This window comes from Helobdella robusta (assembly GCF_000326865.2).
Source record: "Helobdella robusta unplaced genomic scaffold HELROscaffold_16, whole genome shotgun sequence".
Lineage (NCBI taxonomy): Eukaryota > Metazoa > Annelida > Clitellata > Rhynchobdellida > Glossiphoniidae > Helobdella > Helobdella robusta.
In genome coordinates this window covers 3,653,070-3,673,469 of record NW_008703893.1, presented here as the reverse complement: position 1 = coordinate 3,673,469, position 20,400 = coordinate 3,653,070, and the positions used below count along the sequence as shown (strand labels likewise).

General features: G+C 33.5%; 5 protein-coding genes across 5 annotated transcripts in view; 3 read left to right on the top strand and 2 right to left on the bottom strand.

Annotated features, from left to right (window-relative positions):
* Positions 1 to 3,314, bottom strand: part of HELRODRAFT_190937 (hypothetical protein) — a 5,891-nt gene extending 2,577 nt beyond the window's left edge. Inside the window, exons 1-12 of the mRNA XM_009015742.1 lie at positions 3,146 to 3,314; positions 2,750 to 2,843; positions 2,566 to 2,606; positions 2,107 to 2,220; positions 1,980 to 2,050; positions 1,663 to 1,884; positions 1,398 to 1,484; positions 1,056 to 1,182; positions 792 to 877; positions 394 to 487; positions 158 to 304; positions 47 to 71 (exon numbers count right to left, since the gene is read on the bottom strand). Coding sequence (XP_009013990.1) covers positions 47 to 71; positions 158 to 304; positions 394 to 487; positions 792 to 877; positions 1,056 to 1,182; positions 1,398 to 1,484; positions 1,663 to 1,884; positions 1,980 to 2,050; positions 2,107 to 2,220; positions 2,566 to 2,606; positions 2,750 to 2,843; positions 3,146 to 3,247 — 1,210 coding nt within the window. The 5' untranslated portion in view covers positions 3,248 to 3,314. The remainder of the gene's footprint in view (positions 1 to 46; positions 72 to 157; positions 305 to 393; positions 488 to 791; positions 878 to 1,055; positions 1,183 to 1,397; positions 1,485 to 1,662; positions 1,885 to 1,979; positions 2,051 to 2,106; positions 2,221 to 2,565; positions 2,607 to 2,749; positions 2,844 to 3,145) is intronic.
* Positions 3,315 to 3,805: 491 nt separating this feature from the next.
* Positions 3,806 to 5,343, top strand: HELRODRAFT_110414 (hypothetical protein; the record flags this gene model as incomplete). The annotated part of the gene is made up of 5 exons (XM_009015741.1): positions 3,806 to 4,229; positions 4,414 to 4,565; positions 4,695 to 4,817; positions 4,960 to 5,053; positions 5,234 to 5,343. Exons 1-5 carry the CDS (start codon positions 4,091 to 4,093, stop codon positions 5,341 to 5,343), a joined length of 618 nt encoding a protein of 205 aa, XP_009013989.1. The 5' UTR covers positions 3,806 to 4,090.
* Positions 5,344 to 6,203: 860 nt separating this feature from the next.
* Positions 6,204 to 9,500, bottom strand: HELRODRAFT_185429 (hypothetical protein). Its single transcript, XM_009015740.1, has 12 exons — positions 9,304 to 9,500; positions 8,963 to 9,143; positions 8,761 to 8,871; positions 8,598 to 8,693; positions 8,377 to 8,484; positions 8,190 to 8,275; positions 8,053 to 8,110; positions 7,779 to 7,952; positions 7,527 to 7,619; positions 7,298 to 7,423; positions 7,119 to 7,202; positions 6,204 to 7,014 (listed from the first exon to the last, which is right to left on the bottom strand). Exons 1-12 carry the CDS (start codon positions 9,345 to 9,347, stop codon positions 6,919 to 6,921), a joined length of 1,257 nt encoding a protein of 418 aa, XP_009013988.1. The 5' UTR covers positions 9,348 to 9,500; the 3' UTR covers positions 6,204 to 6,918.
* A 1,514-nt stretch (positions 9,501 to 11,014) lies between these two features.
* HELRODRAFT_169937 (hypothetical protein) lies at positions 11,015 to 13,670 on the top strand (the record flags this gene model as incomplete). Its single annotated transcript, XM_009015739.1, has 6 exons — positions 11,015 to 11,068; positions 11,140 to 11,206; positions 12,587 to 12,671; positions 12,773 to 12,881; positions 13,141 to 13,292; positions 13,355 to 13,670. 6 exons carry the CDS (start codon positions 11,015 to 11,017, stop codon positions 13,668 to 13,670), a joined length of 783 nt encoding a protein of 260 aa, XP_009013987.1.
* A 2,619-nt stretch (positions 13,671 to 16,289) lies between these two features.
* On the top strand, positions 16,290 to 18,785 carry HELRODRAFT_141821 (hypothetical protein; the record flags this gene model as incomplete). The annotated part of the gene is made up of 4 exons (XM_009015738.1): positions 16,290 to 16,543; positions 16,984 to 17,114; positions 17,377 to 17,533; positions 18,269 to 18,785. Coding segments are annotated over 4 exons (1,059 nt in total), but the record flags the coding sequence as incomplete, so codon positions are not given.
* Between the last annotated feature and the right edge of the window lie 1,615 nt (positions 18,786 to 20,400).

Here is a 20,400-nt window from a genome sequence, read left to right as displayed (position 1 = left end):
AGGAGTGCGGATTTGGAGGACATGCTGATTCGCTCCGGAATCCAACCGGTCAGGGCGTGGAGGTCGATGTTCTGTGACGTGATCGGATGATTTGTTTTTAGGGGGAGGCGGTTCAAAGGTCACCATCATAATCATCATCGCCGCCATCATAACTTACTGAGTTGGATCCGGGAAAATCGTAACCCCCCATGACCTTCATGTACGCTTTCTCCATCAGCGAGACCCACATCTCGTTGCTATTATTAGAATACGAGCACAGCAGTCGACCGTCACTGCCCAATGGCAGGTAGTCATCTATTATTATCTACCAATCGGAAAGAGGAATGCATTCACTAATTAGCATAATTCATTCCTGCATATTAATTAGTAATCAAAGTTGACCGGGCTTCCTACTTTTCTGATGACGCCATTTAAATGAAGCTTGACCATATACTTGCCCGAATCATTGAATACAGGATCGCCATTCCTGCTCTGTGGATAAATGATCCTGTTTCGAGATTGAATAGATCAGATGTCACAGAACGAACGATCGAACGAATGAATGAATGAATAAATGAATGGATGAATGAATGAATGAATGAATGAATGAATGAATGAATGACAGAACAAACGAACAAGCAAACTTTAATGACAAAAGATAAAATAGTTGAACGCAAAGAAGACAAGCAATGAAAGACAAATAAGTTCTTATTTACACTCCAGACATCATCATCATTACCTTAATAATAAAAATCATCATCATCATCATCATCATAACATCATCATCAATCACATGACATTCAGAGATTGACCCCGTGATGAGTCGCTTGTTAAATTTCTTCTCGTACTGTGCAGAAATGGCCAAAGATGCTACAAACGAACAGTCAGATACTATCGTCTGCAAAAAATAATAAAAAATTATTTATTTAATTATTCATTCATAATTATCCATAATATTCATATTAATATATAATAATATTAATAATAATTAAAATTATAACAGGCATATACTTGAAATATTTGCGTTTTATACTTAAATTAGAAGTAGATATTTATTCTTTGGTACTTCAACAGACCTGCCTAATGTTGAAACAGGATATCGAGACGACCATTTTGGGGTCCAGGGACAACTCACTCGCCCTAATCCACTTTCCGAAGTTGGATCTCTGCTTAGGGGAAAGTTTCAAGTAGCCATCCTTGTCTCTATGACGATGACGATAATGATGATGAAGATAATGATGGTGAAGATAATGATGACGATAATGATGATGATGATAGCAATGGTGAAGATAGTGATGTATCGTGAATATCACTTACTTTGTTGATAATAAAAATGCAAAGAGACGACCGTCTCTAGCTAATTTAAGTAACAAAATATTGTTTTATAAAAAAAAGCGAATGCTCAACATCAAACTAACGTGAAAGGAACAGGGTAATTAAACTTTTCCTTATAATCATCAGCCATGAATGGTACATAACTCCTGCCATTAATACATGACGTCCTCCTAATTAGCATAATTTATTCAACAATTATAATAAATTATTAATTCATGCACATATATAACATTAATCTTTTTGTGTATAACAATAATCTATTTTTGTTAGCCAGCCCAACCAAACAAAAGTTAAAAACCAAGAAAAATAATTGGTAAAAAAAACATGGACAACCTTAAAACTGCTAACTCTTCTTTGGTGTAGCTCCCACCACCGCCGCCACCACCACCACCACCACCACCACTGTTACTATAGCCACTACTGCTGCTAGTACTTTTATTTGGACTTGAATCTCTTAAAGAAAATCCTAATGGCTTCAAATTTGTTGATGAGGTTGTTGTCGTTGTTGAAGTTTTCTCTTGCAGTTGATGTTGTTGAAGATTATTTTTTGCAAATTTTATAAGTTCTGCTCTGCGTGAAGAAAAATTATCGTCATCGCCTTCGTCATCACTATCATCATCAACGTCATCATCATCACCACCACCACCATCATCATCATAACCAACCTCTCTGTAGACTGAAGAGCAAGCTGTCTCAATTTCATAGACAGATCATCGTCGTTGCTGACTTGAGCTTGCTGTAAGAAAATAATAATAATAATAATAAGTAAATAATAAAATAATAATGGACCACCAAAGAGAGGCAGAACTCAGCAGACTGCATGTACAGCTCAAATGCCTCATCATCTTTCTTACTCTCTTCCATTTCAATGGCTTTTAGCATCAATGATTTGGCTTTGGCTATTTTCTTGGAGTAGTTATTTTAGAAATATTATAATTAATTAAAATTATAATGATAATTATGACTATTATTTATAAAATTATGTACATATTTAACGAGATAATATTCATTTTGAGATAATACTATACAACTATATATAATCATTAACTCTACATAACTATAGAAAAATCTATATAACCGTTATTGATTATATATATAGTTATATACTGTTATATACGGTTATATAGATTTAAATATAGTTATTTAGAGTTATTAATTATATATAGTTATATAGTTTTATATACACACATATACATTTTATGTCAGATGAAATTAAATGCAATCATGTAATAATTTAGTTTTTAATAAAACCTTGTTAATTTCCACATGCATGTCATTTTTTTGGCTTGAAACTATGGAATGAAAAAAAGGAAAATAATTATATTATCATAATATTGACATATTTATTATAAATATTAATATATATATAATTATAAAAAGCATAAAATTATTATATTTAGAGAAACACAAAAAAGATATTTTATTTTTTAAGTACTTATGCTTTTGAGTTGAGAACATCTATTTTCATATTCTGTGATTTGAGACATGAGGTTCGCTGAATGGCTTTCTTGTAACAATTTCGTTGTCTCCTGACAAATTAGTGATTATTTTTATATTTCAGAAAGTGCTCATTCATAAATAAATTTCAATTTTTGAAAAATGGTTGAAAATGGTTGAAAAATGGAAATATATATATATATATATATATATATATATATATATATATATATATATATAATAGCAATAGTAAATTATTTGGCAAGTCTTATTTATTATTTTTCAATTAATTTCAATTTAAATAATTCAATTAATTTTTAAATGGCCCAGTCAAATCAATGAGACTTCTGAACTACAAAACAAACCAAACACAAAAATTAAAATTCTCAACTACCGTGTAATATTTAATGGCAGCTTCATAATCTCCACTGCGATCGCATTCAACGGCCAACGTGGCAGTTTTTAAAATTTCCTGCTCCAACTGCGATGACATCATTTCGATTCGGTTGTTAGGTGATTAGGTTTTTTTTGGAACTCAACATTAGTGGAATTGGATATTTAAATTGGCTGGATGTAATCTGAAAAAGCAAAGAACCGAAATAAATGGCCTACCAATTAACAATTATTCTAGTTATGTGATCCGTACAATACGTTTTTATTAATTTATTAATATTTATATTTGAATTGACAAAAATAATTGTAAAATACATAATTAGATTTGAAAAATAAACAGTTTTTGTTTTAATACTATAAACAATATATATATATATATATATATATATATATATATATATATATATATATATATATATATAATATAAATATATATATATATATATATATATATATATATATATATGTATATATATATATATATATATGTATGTGTGTGTGTGTTTTAAACATAAAAAATCATTATTTTGCATTCTAGTATAGTAAAATTGAAACAACATAACATGGAATGCTATGAACACGCCAGCAAAGCGAAGAAAGCCAAATGGCCCGACCCTGTTTAAAGTTGCAATAAGAATACCGGAAGTGTATTGAATAAACTTCGTTTGTTGAAAACATCATTAAATTCCTAACGATAAAAATTAGTGATTAGTGAGTTAGGCGGTGTTATTTTAGGAACAAACTGCGAATTTATGTCTTCAAATTTCACTTAACTTCAATAAAAAAAACTCTATAATTTCATTTGAATTTATTTTCATTGTTATCAAATTTTAAAGGCCAAAGAAAATTAAAGTTACTCTTTCTTTCTCAGTCATTTGATTGACAAATTCCTTAAATTTTCTTCCACTGATCAAACAATACAAACAGCGAATTTGACCCGAACAAGATGGCGTCTGCAGCAGCAACAGGGAAAACATTTCAATTCAAATTAGTTCTGCTGGGTGAGTCAGCTGTTGGCAAGTCCAGCTTGGTTTTAAGGTTCGTGAAGGGGCAGTTCTACGAGCACCAAGAGAGCACCATTGGAGGTCTGCAGTACATCTATCTTTTACTAATTTCTAAAAAATTACTTTTCAAATTGACAATTTTCATTTATTTTATTCATATTGGTTATTTTTTTATTACTTCTCATTATTACTCTTTCTATTTATTTTTTTTATTTCTAATCTAAATTGAAACTTTTAATTTTTTATTCATTTTCATTTGATCCAGCTGCATTCCTTACCCAGACAATCAACCTGGATGATATGGTCATCAAATTTGAGATCTGGGACACAGCTGGTCAGGAAAGGTTTCACAGTTTGGCACCCATGTACTACAGAGGTGCCCAGGCAGCCATTGTTGTCTATGACATTACTAACAAAGTAAATTTTAAAGTTTTTAGTACATTTTTTTTTGGGCATTCAACTTTTTGAGATATTTTACTAAAGTTACGTGACAATTTATCAGTTGAAATAAAATGAAATTATTCATTGTTTTCTATTTTTATTAAGGAAAGTTTCAACAGAGCAAAAGTTTGGATCGAAGAATTGCAGAAACAGGCAAGTCCCAACATTGTCATAGCATTGGCTGGCAATAAAAATGACCTTGACACCTCAAGGACAACTACTTATGAGGTTTTCTAAAAATAGCATTTATAGTAATAAAGATATAAAGAATTAGTGATAAAGTTAAAACCCATTTTGTTATCATTTTTATAGTAACTTTTCACAAAAGTGTATTTTCTTCATTCCTTATATTCTTCATTCCTTGTCACAGGAAGGCAGTGCATTTGCAGAGGAAAATAATTTGTTATTTCTAGAAACCTCAGCAAAAACAGCTAACAATGTGAATGAAATATTTATGGTGATAGGTATGTGAGTGAGTGAATGAATAAATGTGTGCAAGAATGGGTAAAATTCAAAATCACCTATCCACATTTCAATCCTTAACTCAATATTTGATCTGGTATCAATTGAAGATTCATCAATTTAAGAAAAGATGGGGAGCCATTTTTTGAACCTTAAAAATATTCTTTGGTAACATTTCTCAGCAAAGAAACTGCCAAAGGTAAACCCGACAACCGCCGGGCCACAGAGAGCGCAAGGAAATGTTGATCTGAACCCTCAACAGAATACTCAATCGTCAAAAGGATGTTGCTAAATTATATTCACTTCTTTGTATATTTTTTAATTATTTAAGTTCTTTTTGTACCATTTTTTTACATTTTTGGTTCATTTTGTATAAAAAAAAACTTTATTTTTTTTTATCCATTCATTTTTCTCAACAAGTGTAAAAACTGAATTTATTCTTTTGATAGTGACACATTTTTATGATAATAACTAATTGTTATTATAAATAATAATAATAGATAACGTGCTAATAATGATAATCTTTGCTTTGTATTTCATTGTTACATTGGTGTGTACTAATTTATGCCAGGACATTAACTTCTCTGATCATTGTAACAACTAAAACCACATTCGTCATCATTACTCAAATCACCATTTTTATTATCATCATCTTTATCATCATTATACTGTGGCAACTATTGTTAATGATATTAACAATTATACACACACACATATATATATATTCATATATATATATATATATATATATATATATGTGTGTCTATTTTCCAAGTTTTTATTTCATTTTAGTTTATATATATATAATTTATAGTTTGTATATCTACATATATAAATTTGTTTAGTTATTCAAGAAAATTTCGTTTAATAACTGATTTTCATTTGGTCTGTTATCAACTTTACTATGAATATTTTCGGATAAACACACACAGACACACAAATATATATATACATGATATATATATATATAATATAAACACCAATGTTAATTTATTTTTGCTCAATTTGCAGACAATGTGTACTACTAACGATCCGTCAATAAACTCATAATGATACCATTACCCAACAAAGACAATCTTTCATACGGTTCTCTTAATCTTTTTAGCCAAAATCTATTGATTTTGGGTTGAAAAAACGAATAACAACGAAAACAACTTTGCACCAGCCCTGGCTGGAAAATTGTATTTTAGTCTATTTTTTGGGTAGGATTGGCAACCAGCGTGAGTTGATCGACTAAAACAGGTGGGAATTTGAGAAATAACAAATTTTTGTTCAGAACGAACTGTTGCGTTGGTTGATTTTTTATCCTTTCATTCGTTTGAAGAATTACAAATGAACCAATAATCCACCATTATTTATCATCATCACTATTACTACTTTAATGGATAATTGTCATTTTATTTCAACAACAAAAGGTTTAGGAGAATGGAGAAATAACTAAAAATAATAAAATTATGTAACAATAACAAACAAAATTCTCTCATGTACGTGTCTGTCTGTATTCGTATGTATAATAATATGTATGTATCTGAATTACTGTGTGTGCATAAAAGCCACCTTGTGCACACAGAATATAAACATCAAGCTTATTTGAAAGTTATTTCTTTAATTATAATAAAAAATAACAATAAATAATTAATAAAGATAATGATTTCAAAACAAAATCCTCATCAGGCCTCTTGTAATTATTAATTATAAACACGCACACACACACGCACATGTATACAATTTTATATACTAGCAAATAACAAATTTTACATGACATATTTATAATAATTAATGATAATATAATTATAAATGGCGGTAGAAGTAGTGGGTCTTGGGAATCTAAGTACATACATTGAGTTAGGCAGGCAGGCAGGCCAGATTAGGACATAGCCCCAAAAACAGGGTTGTGCCTACAAATGGATGGACCGTATTCGTCATAGTCAGCTTTCGTGTGGCAAACCCTGTAGAACTCAGGCTGGCGATTGGTGAGTTTTATAGAGTATTCAACAATTTTAAATTATTTATTTATTATTTACAATTTTTTTTTACAAAAAAGTACACAAAATTGCATCAACTAACAGTGGAGGCCAACATACTTCCACCAAACCAGACGGCATATCTCTGCATGTTGTGTGTTATCACTTGAATCTCAATTGGCTTAGGCTGTCAGATGAGTTACCACCGCATAGTTAAATAATTGGTAACAAATTAACGTAATGTATATTCAAATTAAAAATTTTATGCAAACGACCCCTTGCCTTTAAGGTGCCTCCGCTGAGTTCCTCGCTGATCTTCAGCCTGTTCTCGACTATCCTTTTGAGATCTCTCTGCAGTCTGCGACCAAAATCTTTAAACATGGTGGACCCACCCGACAGCACTACATTCTACAGTCAATGGATATGAATAATGATTTGTGAGAATGAATTCTGGAAAATTTCGAAAATTAAGTGAACAAAATTTGAGTAGATGTTTCTTGTTTGTTAGAACCTTGTAGAGAGATCTCCTGACATCTATTGGGCAATTCTGGATGACCTCATCAACCGTTTCAGAAATAGGAACTGTGAAGTCGGGGTTAGTGAACTGCAAAGTAGGAAAAGAATGACAAATTTTCAAACTAAAATAAAATTAGAACACACGTTAAATCACTAACAAACACAGACACCAACAATGACAATGAATAAAAACGACAACTTCTCTTGCAATCGTTAACAAGACAACCAACACTCCCCAATCCCTAACCTCAGGGTGAAAAAAAACTTCAGGGCCGAGGAATCTCTCGTAGCCGACTTCAACTGAGAAAGGTTGCTTGGTGATCGAGTTGACCCCATCATACTGCTTGATCCATTTGCTCATCTCACTGTCATACTTGGCAAATTCTTTCACAATGTCAGGACATACATAGGAAAATCTTTCCTTGAGGGGGGAATAACATTAACAGGAGTTTAAGGTTACTATACTAATTAATAATATCATGATGAATGAATGATAAATCCATCCAAACATACATACATACCTTGATGGCTTTCGCTGTCTCCATAGATTGTTCTGGTGGAATGTTACTCTCCCTCTCTCTATATTCAATAGTTATAATAAATTTAATTATAGTCATAATAATAAATAAATAATTAGGAATGTAATAATTATGAGGACCTGAGCAGCTGTTGTATGAAAAATGTTATATCCCTGCCAGCAATGGGTATGTGCTTGATGCAGCTGCCAATCACGTAGCCCTCAGCCTTGGGTGGTGGCAGATGCGTAAAAGTTGACCAGAGGAAATCAAATAAACATTTTGGAGAGCAAAAATATAAACTCAGGAAAACAAAAAAATGTTACTAACAACTGGAATGACGTGAGTGACACCATCTCCAGAATCAATTACCGTTCCAGTCAGAGTACGTTCAGATGACAACTTCGAAGTCCACGATGCCGAGAGAGCTAACACAGCCTGATGATTTGGAAGTCAACAGGTATGATAAATCAAAAACAAAAAAAATTTAAAGAGAATTTGAGAAAATTAATTTAGAAAACATAAGCTAAAGGAAAAGCCATCTTGCAAACCTGTACGGCTATATATAATCCAGGGACATTGAATGATTCAAACATTATTTCGGCTGTGTACTCTCGATTCTCAGGAGTATTCAGCGGGGGCTCGGTCTTTTAGATGCACAAGAATATTTATTAAGTGTTCACATAGTTAACTAATTAATTAGTGAAAAATAACCAGCAGGAAGTAATGATCTTCGGGTTCTGCTTTTAAATATTTAAAAATAGCCTGCTCCATGAATCTCTCCATCAGATCCCAATCTTCAACTATTCCATGCCTAATTGGCCACTGATTTTAAAGAATTATAATAACATTTATAAAATATTTGTGTCACAAAAACTGAGAAAACATATAAAAGTGGATTGAAATTTAAACTAACTTTTGTAGCATAATTAGTTGCTTCCATAGCCTCATCTCCAATGTAGAAGTCCAGATCTTCCACACCTTTCCCTAGTCGACGACTAGCCTGGTCTCCAACTTTGGCCGTCTCTTTAATCGCAATGCACGACGGAATTATGAACTGAGGCTCCGTATTTCCGGCATATCCCAATTTAGAGTAGCTATCATGAAAATTAAAACATCATGAGTCCTCTTACAATGCAATTGAATAAGCGACAGCATTAAGCTATTACTAGAAGCAGTGTTAAAATAAAAGTAATGAATAAAATTAATTAAACGCATTAGAATGAGAAATAGGTGAGTAGAGAAATACAAGTTTACCCGGTTCCGTTATCAATAACAACAGCAGGAAGACGATTAGCCATGATCGTTTGCTTTCAGGTGTTAGAAATTATTTAAAATTCTAAATAAATTCTAGAACGATCCGGATCACTAATTTCGAGATTAATTACGTTTCCAGGTGAAACTAACAACTAAAATTAAATTAACTTCCTAATTTCTTAAACACCCACCCGGAATTGAAGTAAATTAGTGAAGGGTGCGTTTTGGTAATCTATAAGAAAAAAATTGCTGTGACGCATAACTTTTTTCTGTAAAAAATTTTAGCACTTTTTATTTAAAAAACACCAAACAATAGTATCATGTGCAATTTTTTATTTTAAACCTCTATATACATTAACAATCTAATATGTTTCTTCTAAAAAATGCCAAAAATTCGCTTTTTACTCACATTTTACAGGAATAAAACATTATACATAGATTATATACAATACATGAATGAATCATACACATATATCTGCATGTATTGTATAAATGTATTGTATAAAAATGATTATATATATATATATATATATATATATATATATATATATATATATATATATATATATATATATATATATATATATATATATATATATATGTATAATTATTCTAAACAGCTATCAATGAATGAATGACATATTAACTCTAATGCTAATACACATAATTACGCACACACACACACACACTCACAGACACACACTCACACACACACACGTATATATATATATATATATATATATATATATATATATATATATATATATTAATACAATGGTTACTGTGACGGCTTTACATGTAAAAGCGGATACAAAATTTAAATTTAAAACTTGATTTTAAGCGGTGGTGACTTGGCTTCATTGGTGTTAATGAGGATTTTTTGAAATTATTTAAATATAATAACAAATATAAATTAATTAACTAATTATTATAATTATAGTTCACAATTATAATATAGTAATATTATTTACGATATAATACCTACTTATTCTGACGTTTTACTTACTATATTTAAATAAGAAGCAAAAGCATTTTTCAATCTACATAAAGGCAAAAAAGTAATATTATTCATTAATTATCGATTGATTCATCATTCATTCATTCGTTCGTTCATTCATTCGCTCATTTTTTCATTCATTTATAGAGTATTCAACAATTTAAAATAATCGATTTTATTTATATTTCAATGTATTGTACTTAATTGATAGAAGTATGCTAAGTATTTGATTCACTTGCACAGCTGTTGGGGTATCTGTGTATCAATTTAAATTGTATGTGTTTGTATGTATGTATGTATTTGTATGTATGAATGTATGTATTTGTATGAATGTATATATGTATGTATGAATGTACGTATGTATGTTGTACGTATATATGTATTTCTCTTATTGTCTCAGGCACATGTTATACATGCATTTTCATCATCATCATTGTTGTCATCATCATCGTCGTCGTCTTTATCATCATCTTTGTAATATAGGATGTTGGCAATTAATTTTATCCAAGGCATTTTAACGATGCACCTCTGCCTCTCTTTTTGATTTTTTTTGTTCTTCCTATTATATATTTATTATAATAATAATAATTATAATTATTATTATTAATGGTGACTACTACTACTACTACTACTACTACTACTACTACTACTACTACTACTACTACTACTACTACTACTACAAATAATAATATTACAAAAACAGATTCCATCAACATGGAAACAGAAGTCTTGGATCAGTGTGATGATATGGAGAAACTGCAGACGATGGTAATGATGATGATGACGACGACAATGATGACGATGACGATGATGATGATTATTATTATTGTTATTTTCAGCTGGACAACTCGGATGATTTGGAGTTCAGGAGGTTGGTCAGATTGAAGATAAGAAAACTCAAAAAAGGTTATCATCATCATCACTTGTTTTTATCATCATCATCATCAACAACAACATCATCATTATCATCAACAACATCATCATCATCAACAACAACATCATCACCAACAACAACAACATCAACAACAACAACATAATCATCATCACTTTTTTTATCATCATCATCAACAACAAAAACAACATCATCATCATCATCAACAACAACAACATCATCATCAACAACAACAACAACAACATCATCAACAACAACAACAACACAGATAAACAAGAAAATAATGAACCAACAACAACAAACAACAAGCAGCCACAACGTTACCTACCGCAGCCCAAACATTTTGTGCCGCAACAAACAACAACAACAACAAAAAACAACAACATCAACAACAACAACAAAATTACTACTCCAAGCATTAGCGAGAACGTTAATACCAAATTAATATGCGACAGTATTGGCAGCAGCAGTATTAGTAATAGTTGTAATAGTAGTAGTGGCAAAAGTAATAGTAATAGTAGCAAAAATAATAGTAATAGTAGTAATAGTCGTAGTGGTGGTGGTAGTAGTAGTAGTATTAAAATTGATTTCAAAGAGACTGTTACTAATTTGAGAAAAATTTCCGTGAATATTTTCAGCGCCGACAACGCCACGACTCCTCTCTCTGGTTAATTATGACTATAATTAAATAATTTTTCGTAGTAATAATTATTATTTTATTTTTTAATTGAATCAACGAACAAATGAATGGATGGATGGTTGGATGGATGGATGGATGATTGGATGGATGGATGGATGGATGGACGGATGGATGGATGGACAGACGGATGGACGGATGGATGGATGAATGAATGAATGCCAAGCAAATACGACCCAATAAATTAAATAATTTTCTTCCCCCGAATCAAGATAACAAGCAAAACGTATTAAGTCAAGCGAATCTCAAACCAGCATCATCGTCATCATCACCGTCACCGAGACTACAATCATCATCGTCGTCATCGTCATCATCATCATCATCTAAACAACAACAACAACAACAAAACAACGATAATTCATTCAAAATCCCGCCTGTCGTGTTGAAAAGTGTTGCAGCGACCGCGTCATCGTCGGTTGTTTCTGGGTTAAGCGCTAGAAAAAGTATGTCAAACGGTGATGATGACGTCATTGGTGGTGGTGATGATGATGATCAATTACTACTACTACTACTAATATTAACAATAATAATTATTATTGTTGTTATAATACTACTACTACCACTACTACCACTACTACTACTACTACTACTACTACTACTACTACTACTACTACTACTACTACTACTACTACTAATAGTAATAATAATAATTATTATTATTATTGTTATAATAATAATAATAATTAAATTATTCTAGGTGGAAGCAACAATATACCGACAGCCAGACAAGCTCTGCGTCATTTCAAACAGATTGATAAAGAAGTCCTCTTGAGAAACAACAAGTTATTATAGTTATAGACATTGTTAATTAATTAATTCATTCATTCATTCATCCATTCATTCATCCATTCATTCATCCATTCATCTATTCATCCATTCCCAGTGGATCTAAGGATATTTTGGACAAGTTGAAACGAATTAGTCCGTCCAATCCAAACAACATCAAAGAACAGACATTGAATTGGTGCAAGAACAGATTATCTGGATATGAGGTTCATTCATCCATACATTCATTCATTTATTCATGCATTCATTCATTTATTTATACATTCATTCATACGCTCTTTCTTTCACTAATTGGTTCGTTCATTCATTTGAAGGTTTTCTCGATTTTATGTAAGTTTCGTTTGTTCGTGCGTTCGTTTAATTGTTCATTCATTCATTCGTTCATTCATTCGTTCATTCATTCGTTCATTCATTCGTTCATTCATTCATTTTTCATTCTTTCTTTCTTTCTATCTATCTATCTAGAACATAAACATAGAGGACTTTTCAGCAAGTTGGAGTGATGGTTTGGCCTTCTGTGCTCTAGCCAATAGTTTCTTTCCGTCTGAATTTGACTACGATCAACTGACCAATCAGAATCGTCGTTTCAACTTCAAATTGGCTTTTGATGTTTTAGAGTAAGTTTTACCATCATCATCGTCATCATCATCGTCATCATCATCGTCGTCATCGTCATCAGAGACAAAGCAGGAATAGCTCCATTGTTGGACGTAGAGGACATGCTGACCACAAGCCAGCCTGATTGGAGGTGCGTCTTCACGTACGTTAACTCAGTCATATCGCGAATGTCCGAGATCAAGAAGCAGCAGCAGCTACCACAGCTGCCACAGCAGCTGAAACAGCAGCTGCCCCAGCAGCTAGAACATCAAGACTCGCTTCAGCTACAGGAAGATGAAGTTAACGACGACGATAACGTTGATAGTAGCCTTAAATCCCATGCTGATAACAGAACTGGTGATTCCAACAATAATGATGTTGATGATGATAACACATGAAAAATATATACATATACACGTATAGTCACATATACATATATACACATAACTATATAACACAATTGTTTGCAACTCATAATACAAATGTGTAACATGATATGATATAATGAAATATATAGCATTATTTATATATATATATATAGTATATATTTGTTTGATGGTCTAATAGTTAAGGTGCTTGACACCGATGTCGTACTGGCTGGGTTCGATTGCAAAGAGATCCCCGCGAATCACATGCAACGTGTGCTTGACACGATGATGATGATGATGAGGACGATGATGATGATGATGATGAGGACGATGATGATGATGATGAGGACGATGATGATGACTTTCTTATTGACGATGCAGTTCTTTATTCTTAACCAGTGCAAGTTCTTGTTTGTTAGCAGCTGTTTTTTCAAATAAAAATTATTTCCTTTTCTTCAATTTTATTTTAAAATAAACAATTGAATGAATGAATTGTGAGTCAGGTAGAAGCAATTTGGCCTATATCGTACCACACACCAACAACCACACCAGACAATAAAAATCCATTCGTGAACATCTGCCTAGCCAAACACATTTCATAAGACATGCCCAATTATACAAAGTCCTTTTCATGATAGACAATTCATACACTTACATACACACACAACACATACACAAACAATCACACACACACACACACACACACACACACACACACACATAACAAACGCTATCAAATGCAATAACTATTCAATAAGGATGTGTATGTATGTATGTGTGAATGTTTGTATGTGTACATGTTTGTGTGTGTGTGTGTGTTTGTGTGTATATATGTATTATTATTATTCTCAGTAGTATCGTAATATACATTTTCCATTTCACACACCATCAACCTTGCATTATTATTAATGTTGTACATATGTGCGTATGTATGTATGTATGTATGTATGTATGCATGTATCCATGTATGTATTTGTATGTATGTATGTATGTATTTGTATGTACAACAATTCAAGAGAGAGGAAGTAGAGAGAGGATCGGCGGTATATATAAATAGCTGGAAGTTATTTTGTCAAAAGTAGGTATGGAGGGACCCAGAAATATGTTTAAACGTGAGTTTTTATTTATTTATGTATGTGGTTATGTTTGTGTGTGTGTGTGTGTGTGTGTGTGTGTGTGTGTGTGTGTGTGTGTGTGTGTAGGTATGTGTGTTTATAATGTTATTGTTGTTGTTGTTGTTGTTAATCATGCTGCTGCTAAAATGTCATAAAAATGGATATTTACACACCCACACACGAACACACACACACACTTTACACACACAAAAACACACACACACACTTGCACATACATACACACAAACATGCATATGTATATATACCCTCATACAAACACACATACATTCATTTAATGGATAATAGATGGATTTACAAATAGACAAACCCAACAAAGTCAACATCGTCATTTCGATACCTGCTTTATTATGGTTTAAATAATAATAAATAATAATAATGTTGTAAATAATAAAAATTAAAATAATAATAATTAATAATAATATAAATAATAATAGCTATAATAATAGTAATATATGGCTTCGTCTAATTTATCCGAAGCAGCTATTTGCTTAAAATCTAACAACAATAATTTAAACAACAACCGTAACAAACAAGCTGGTGAATATTCGTACATACTAACCGATTCGTCGGTATTTTGTCATAACAATGACATCCCTAATTCCCCATCACTTTTTCTGACGTCACTGCCATCCGGGATGACGTCATCGCATACGACCACAACGACAATAGCCACAATGGACCACAATGATGACGACGATAATGTTGGTTTGGATTATTTCAACGGAACGAGCCAAAGATACTTAACAAGACGTGAGTTATTCTTAGTAACATCATCTTCAATATCATCATCATCGTCATCATCATCGTCATCATCATCAATACCATCTGCATCATCATTTTTCCAGGAGTGTCTACAATATCTAGTAGCAGACTGTCCGACCATCTCTACAAGGATCACGTGACTGAGGGACTCACTTCCGCTTACGATTGTTACTATGACGTCACCAGCATCAGCAACAACAACAACAACAGTAGTTGCCACAACGACCACAACAATAACGAAAATAGTTTCCATGAATACGAAGATAACGAATGCAACAACCCATCTGTTGTTAATGGTGCTGGTTATGATATTGGTGCCGTTGCAGTGGCGGCTTCTGATGCTGCTGCTGCTGCTAATGGTGGTGGCAGTAGTAGTGGTGATGGTACAGTTTGTTCTAAAAGCTCAACATCAGATGCTAAAACTAGATCAGATCAAAATATTATAATATGGAAGAAAGAGAAAAAAAATGTTGAGAGCTGCACCACCACAAACAACAACATTAACAACAACAACAACATCAACAAAAACATCAACAACAACAGCAACAACAACAGCAACAACATCAACAACAACATCAACAACAACAACAACAACAGAACCGCCTACGACAACATTGTAGTAATTGAGACGCACACACACACCATTTCAACAATCACAAACACATTCCCAACTCAGTCACCCTCACAAAAAACATCACCATCTCGCCAAATTAAACCCTCCCCATCATTAAAACCGCCATTTTTAACTGAAAAACGGGCGAAGACAAAGACTCAAAAGTTATACTCATGCCTAAAAGCTTTCCTGGCTTTCATTTTCTCCACAATCGGCCTATTTTTCTTGCTAGTAGTTTACATAATTCTTGGTGGGTTTATTTTTCAAGCCCTGGAGGCCCCAAACGAACGTAGGGTGAATAGGGAGATGACCCAGTTGAGAAGGTCAAGGGTCGAATATCTGTGGAACGTCACACTGGAATTGAACACGTTACACCCTGCCAAGTGGAGCAAGTATGATTACTTCTATTACGACTACCACTGCCGCTGCTAATTCTACTGCGACTACTACTACTTTAATTTTTGCTGCTACTTCTGATACCACTAGTTCTGCTGCTACTGCTGCTGCTTCTTCTACTACTGAAACGCTTATGAAATGCATTCTATGTATACAAGAAACGTGTGACGCACGTATTCGTCAATATTGCCAAGCGCAAAAAATATTTATTTAATGCTTAAACACACACACACACGCACGCACACACACACGCACGCACACAAACACACACGCACAGATTTGCGGACGAACTTCTAGAGAACTACACAATGGAAATATACCAATCAATTAAAACTAAAGGCTGGGACGGAAAAGATGACGACGACGACGATGTCATAAAAAGCCACAAAAAACGACCCCTTAATAGTACCAACAACATCACTACTAGCTCTAGTAGTGCTGTTGTTGATGATGATGACGATGATGATGGTGGTGGTGGTGGTGGCGGTGGTGGTGGCGGTGGACAGGAATTGCAATGGACATTCGCGGGAGCCTTACTTTATTCTATCACTGTCATCACCACTATTGGTCAGTTATCATCATTTCGTCATCATCGTCGTCTTCATCATTATTCTTATCATTTTATTATTATTTTCATGATTGGAATTCTCCGTCAAATCATCAAAGACGTTTGCCATCATTGTATTAACCTCAGAACGCACTTGCCACTTCTTTTGTGAGGCATGTTTGCACACATATCTAACCAGAGAGCAAACAATTAAACAAATACACACACACGCACACACGCACGCACACTCACTCACACACACACACACACACGCACGTATAGGGTACGGACACATCGCCCCGAAAACAGACTGGGGTCGAATTGTCACCATGTTGTACGCCATACTTGGAATCCCACTGACTCTTTTCACCATCACCAACCTCGGCAGCTTCATGGCGACAGCTTTCAGGTTCACGTATCGAAATGTCTGCTGTCGACTGTGCTGCCTCTGCTGCCCGCCCTACTGCGGGGGCTTCGCTGAGGAACGGCCGGTTAAAAAGGCACGAACCCAGAGGGGACGAAAAAAATCTGCAACTAGGGAGTTGTTACTTATGAGTCGAACTGTTGCAGCTACGTTAGTCCCGCCTGAGAAGAAGAGTAAAAATAAATTTTCAGTTAAGAAGAAGAAGAAGTGGAAACGGCAGGATGAAAGTTTCCACGGCGATGTTGTTGTCGTCGTTGAACCGCTGAGCAGATCCGACGATCAAACTTATCAACTGGAGACTGATCATCAACTACAACAACAACAACAACAACAAAAACAACAACAACAACAACAACATGCAAGTCAAGAACAACAAATCATCCAACATCACTTAGCAATCGATGTGGATGAAGAACGATCAGATGAACTTTCGATATCCCACCCCGTGTTAGGCCTGCGAAAGTTGCAGCTTCAACAGCAGCTTCAACAGCAACAGCAACTGCAACAAGCAGACAAACAGACAGACGACGTCATCAACACCAGCATGGAGGACGACAAACTAACTCAATCACTGGACATTCAGCAGGCCATCAAGAAAGAAGGAAAGCGAAAACTTCCATCCTCATTGTTCTGGCCTAGAAGGGAACTGAAAAGAAAGTGGAACGCTATCAACTCTTCACATCCAACTCTCACTGCGACTTCAAAAGCGACGACCGCTACCACATCGACCACAACGCACCATTTCATCAGCACCTTGAAAAAATACAACAAACAAACAACGCTTCATAGCAAACTTCGGCCGCAAACTTCACCTATCTCTAAGAAGAGACGGAAAAAACATCACAGCCCCCAGGACCACGTGACGTCATCAAATCACGACGTAGATGATTGGCGGAAGAGGTTCGACTTAATCTTCTTCACGAGTGACATCAAACAAGTGAAGGTTCCCATCTACATCAGCCTGCTGATAATTACCATCTACATTGCCCTCGGTGCTACGCTGTTCAGCTTGTGGGAGAAAAATTGGAGTTATCTGATTGGCTGCTATTTTTGTTTCATCACCCTATCAACCATAGGTTTTGGGGATTACGTTCCAGGAACAAGCTCTGACCAATGGAATTCTCAGGCGAAGTTGGTGCTGTGCGCTCTGTACCTCTTCGTCGGGCTGGCCCTTATCGCCATGTGCTTCGACCTCATGCTGGAGCAGATTCGGAGCAATTTGAAAGAGTTCGCTAAAAAAATCGGTCTATTGACTAGTGACGATGAAGGAGAAGATGACGATGAAGATGACGATGAAGATGACGATGAAGATGACGATGAAGATGACGAAATGTTATACAGAAAAAGTAAATATAAATCAACCGTGTGATGTTTGTGCTGTTGTTGAAGGTGAAGGTTATAGAGATGATGATGATGATGATTATGATGACAATGATAATGATGGAAAAGTACACTTTGATGATGATGGTAATGATGACAAGCCACAACTTTGTGACAAACGATATGAATAATGTACATTGATAATTTATGAATGAATATTTGATGCATGTATGCAGCACATGCAACACTACATTCACACACACAACACGCACACACAGCACATACACACCGACAAACACACACACATACAAACATACATACTTACAAACTTATACACAAACAAACATACAAACATACATGCAGACATACAACTCCAGTGTCACGTTATGATGTGTTTTTAAACCAATTACAAAGAGACTCATCCAGAAACATAACAAATTGATTAAACTCTTCAGGCACACAAACATAGATGAACACATACAAACATAAATACATACAAAAACACATATATACAAACATATACAAATTGAACGTTAAACAAACATACAAATCTCCTTAAACATTCACCAACAAATCGATACACACTTAAACATATTACCATTCATAAAAACACAAATACACAAGTGCATGTACATAGACAAACAAACACACTTACAAACACATACAAACACATACAAACAATAACACGTACACAAACACACTGGCATAATGTAAGCCTAACATAATTTGGTCGCTTGTTTGTCGCATATTGGCTTTCGTAAGAATTATTCTCGAAATTATTTTATTATATTAAATAGAAATAACAATAATAACAACAAAAACAATAATAAAATAATAATAATAACAACAACAACAACAACAACAATAATAATAATAATAATATTGGCCATCGCTCCAATTATCGCTCTTATTTTTCGTTTATTTTTCCATTAAATTGTTCTATGTGACACTTTGATCTGTTTGTTTATGTTTACGCATAGATAAATAATGTTTTTAACACATAGATATATAATTAAGTACTGTTATTATTGTTATTATTTCCATTACCATTCCAAATTATCCTTCCAGAGCTATTTAACGGCGAATATTTTCAAGGAGTTTTTTCATGGTACAACTGCTGCTGCAGCTGCTGCAGTTGCTACTACTACTACTACTACTACTACTACTACTCAACTACCGCTACTACTACTACTATTACTACCACTACTACTACTTTTACTGCTACTACTGGTGCCATCACAAATCTTATACAGATACAATGTCACAGTTACCACTAAAAAGACTGCGGTTTTTACCAATACTATCATTATTATTATTATAAATGTTATTATTATAATTATAATAATTATTATTATTATTATTATTGTTATTATTATACTAGTGGCGAAAATTAACGCCAATGTTTTTTGCAGTGTGCAAGTCGCAGAGAGGGAGCCAATCGATGGAATCAATGGTTTGATGATTATTATTGCCGGGTTGATTATTATTAGTATTATCATTGTTATTATTATTGTTGTTGTTGTTATTATTGTTGTTGTTATTATTGTTGTTGTTATTATTGT

Excerpts from the sequence above, each read along its gene's own strand:
- HELRODRAFT_185429 (XM_009015740.1), bottom strand. The coding sequence starts at position 9,347 with ATGGCTAATCGTCTTCCTGCTGTTGTTATTGATAACGGAACCGG. Across the intron at positions 8,485-8,597 it reads GATTATATATAGCCGTACAG|GCTGTGTTAGCTCTCTCGGC; the intron begins GTTTGCAAGATG and ends CCAAATCATCAG. Across the intron at positions 7,620-7,778 it reads AAGTTTTTTTTCACCCTGAG|TTCACTAACCCCGACTTCAC; the intron begins GTTAGGGATTGG and ends CCTACTTTGCAG.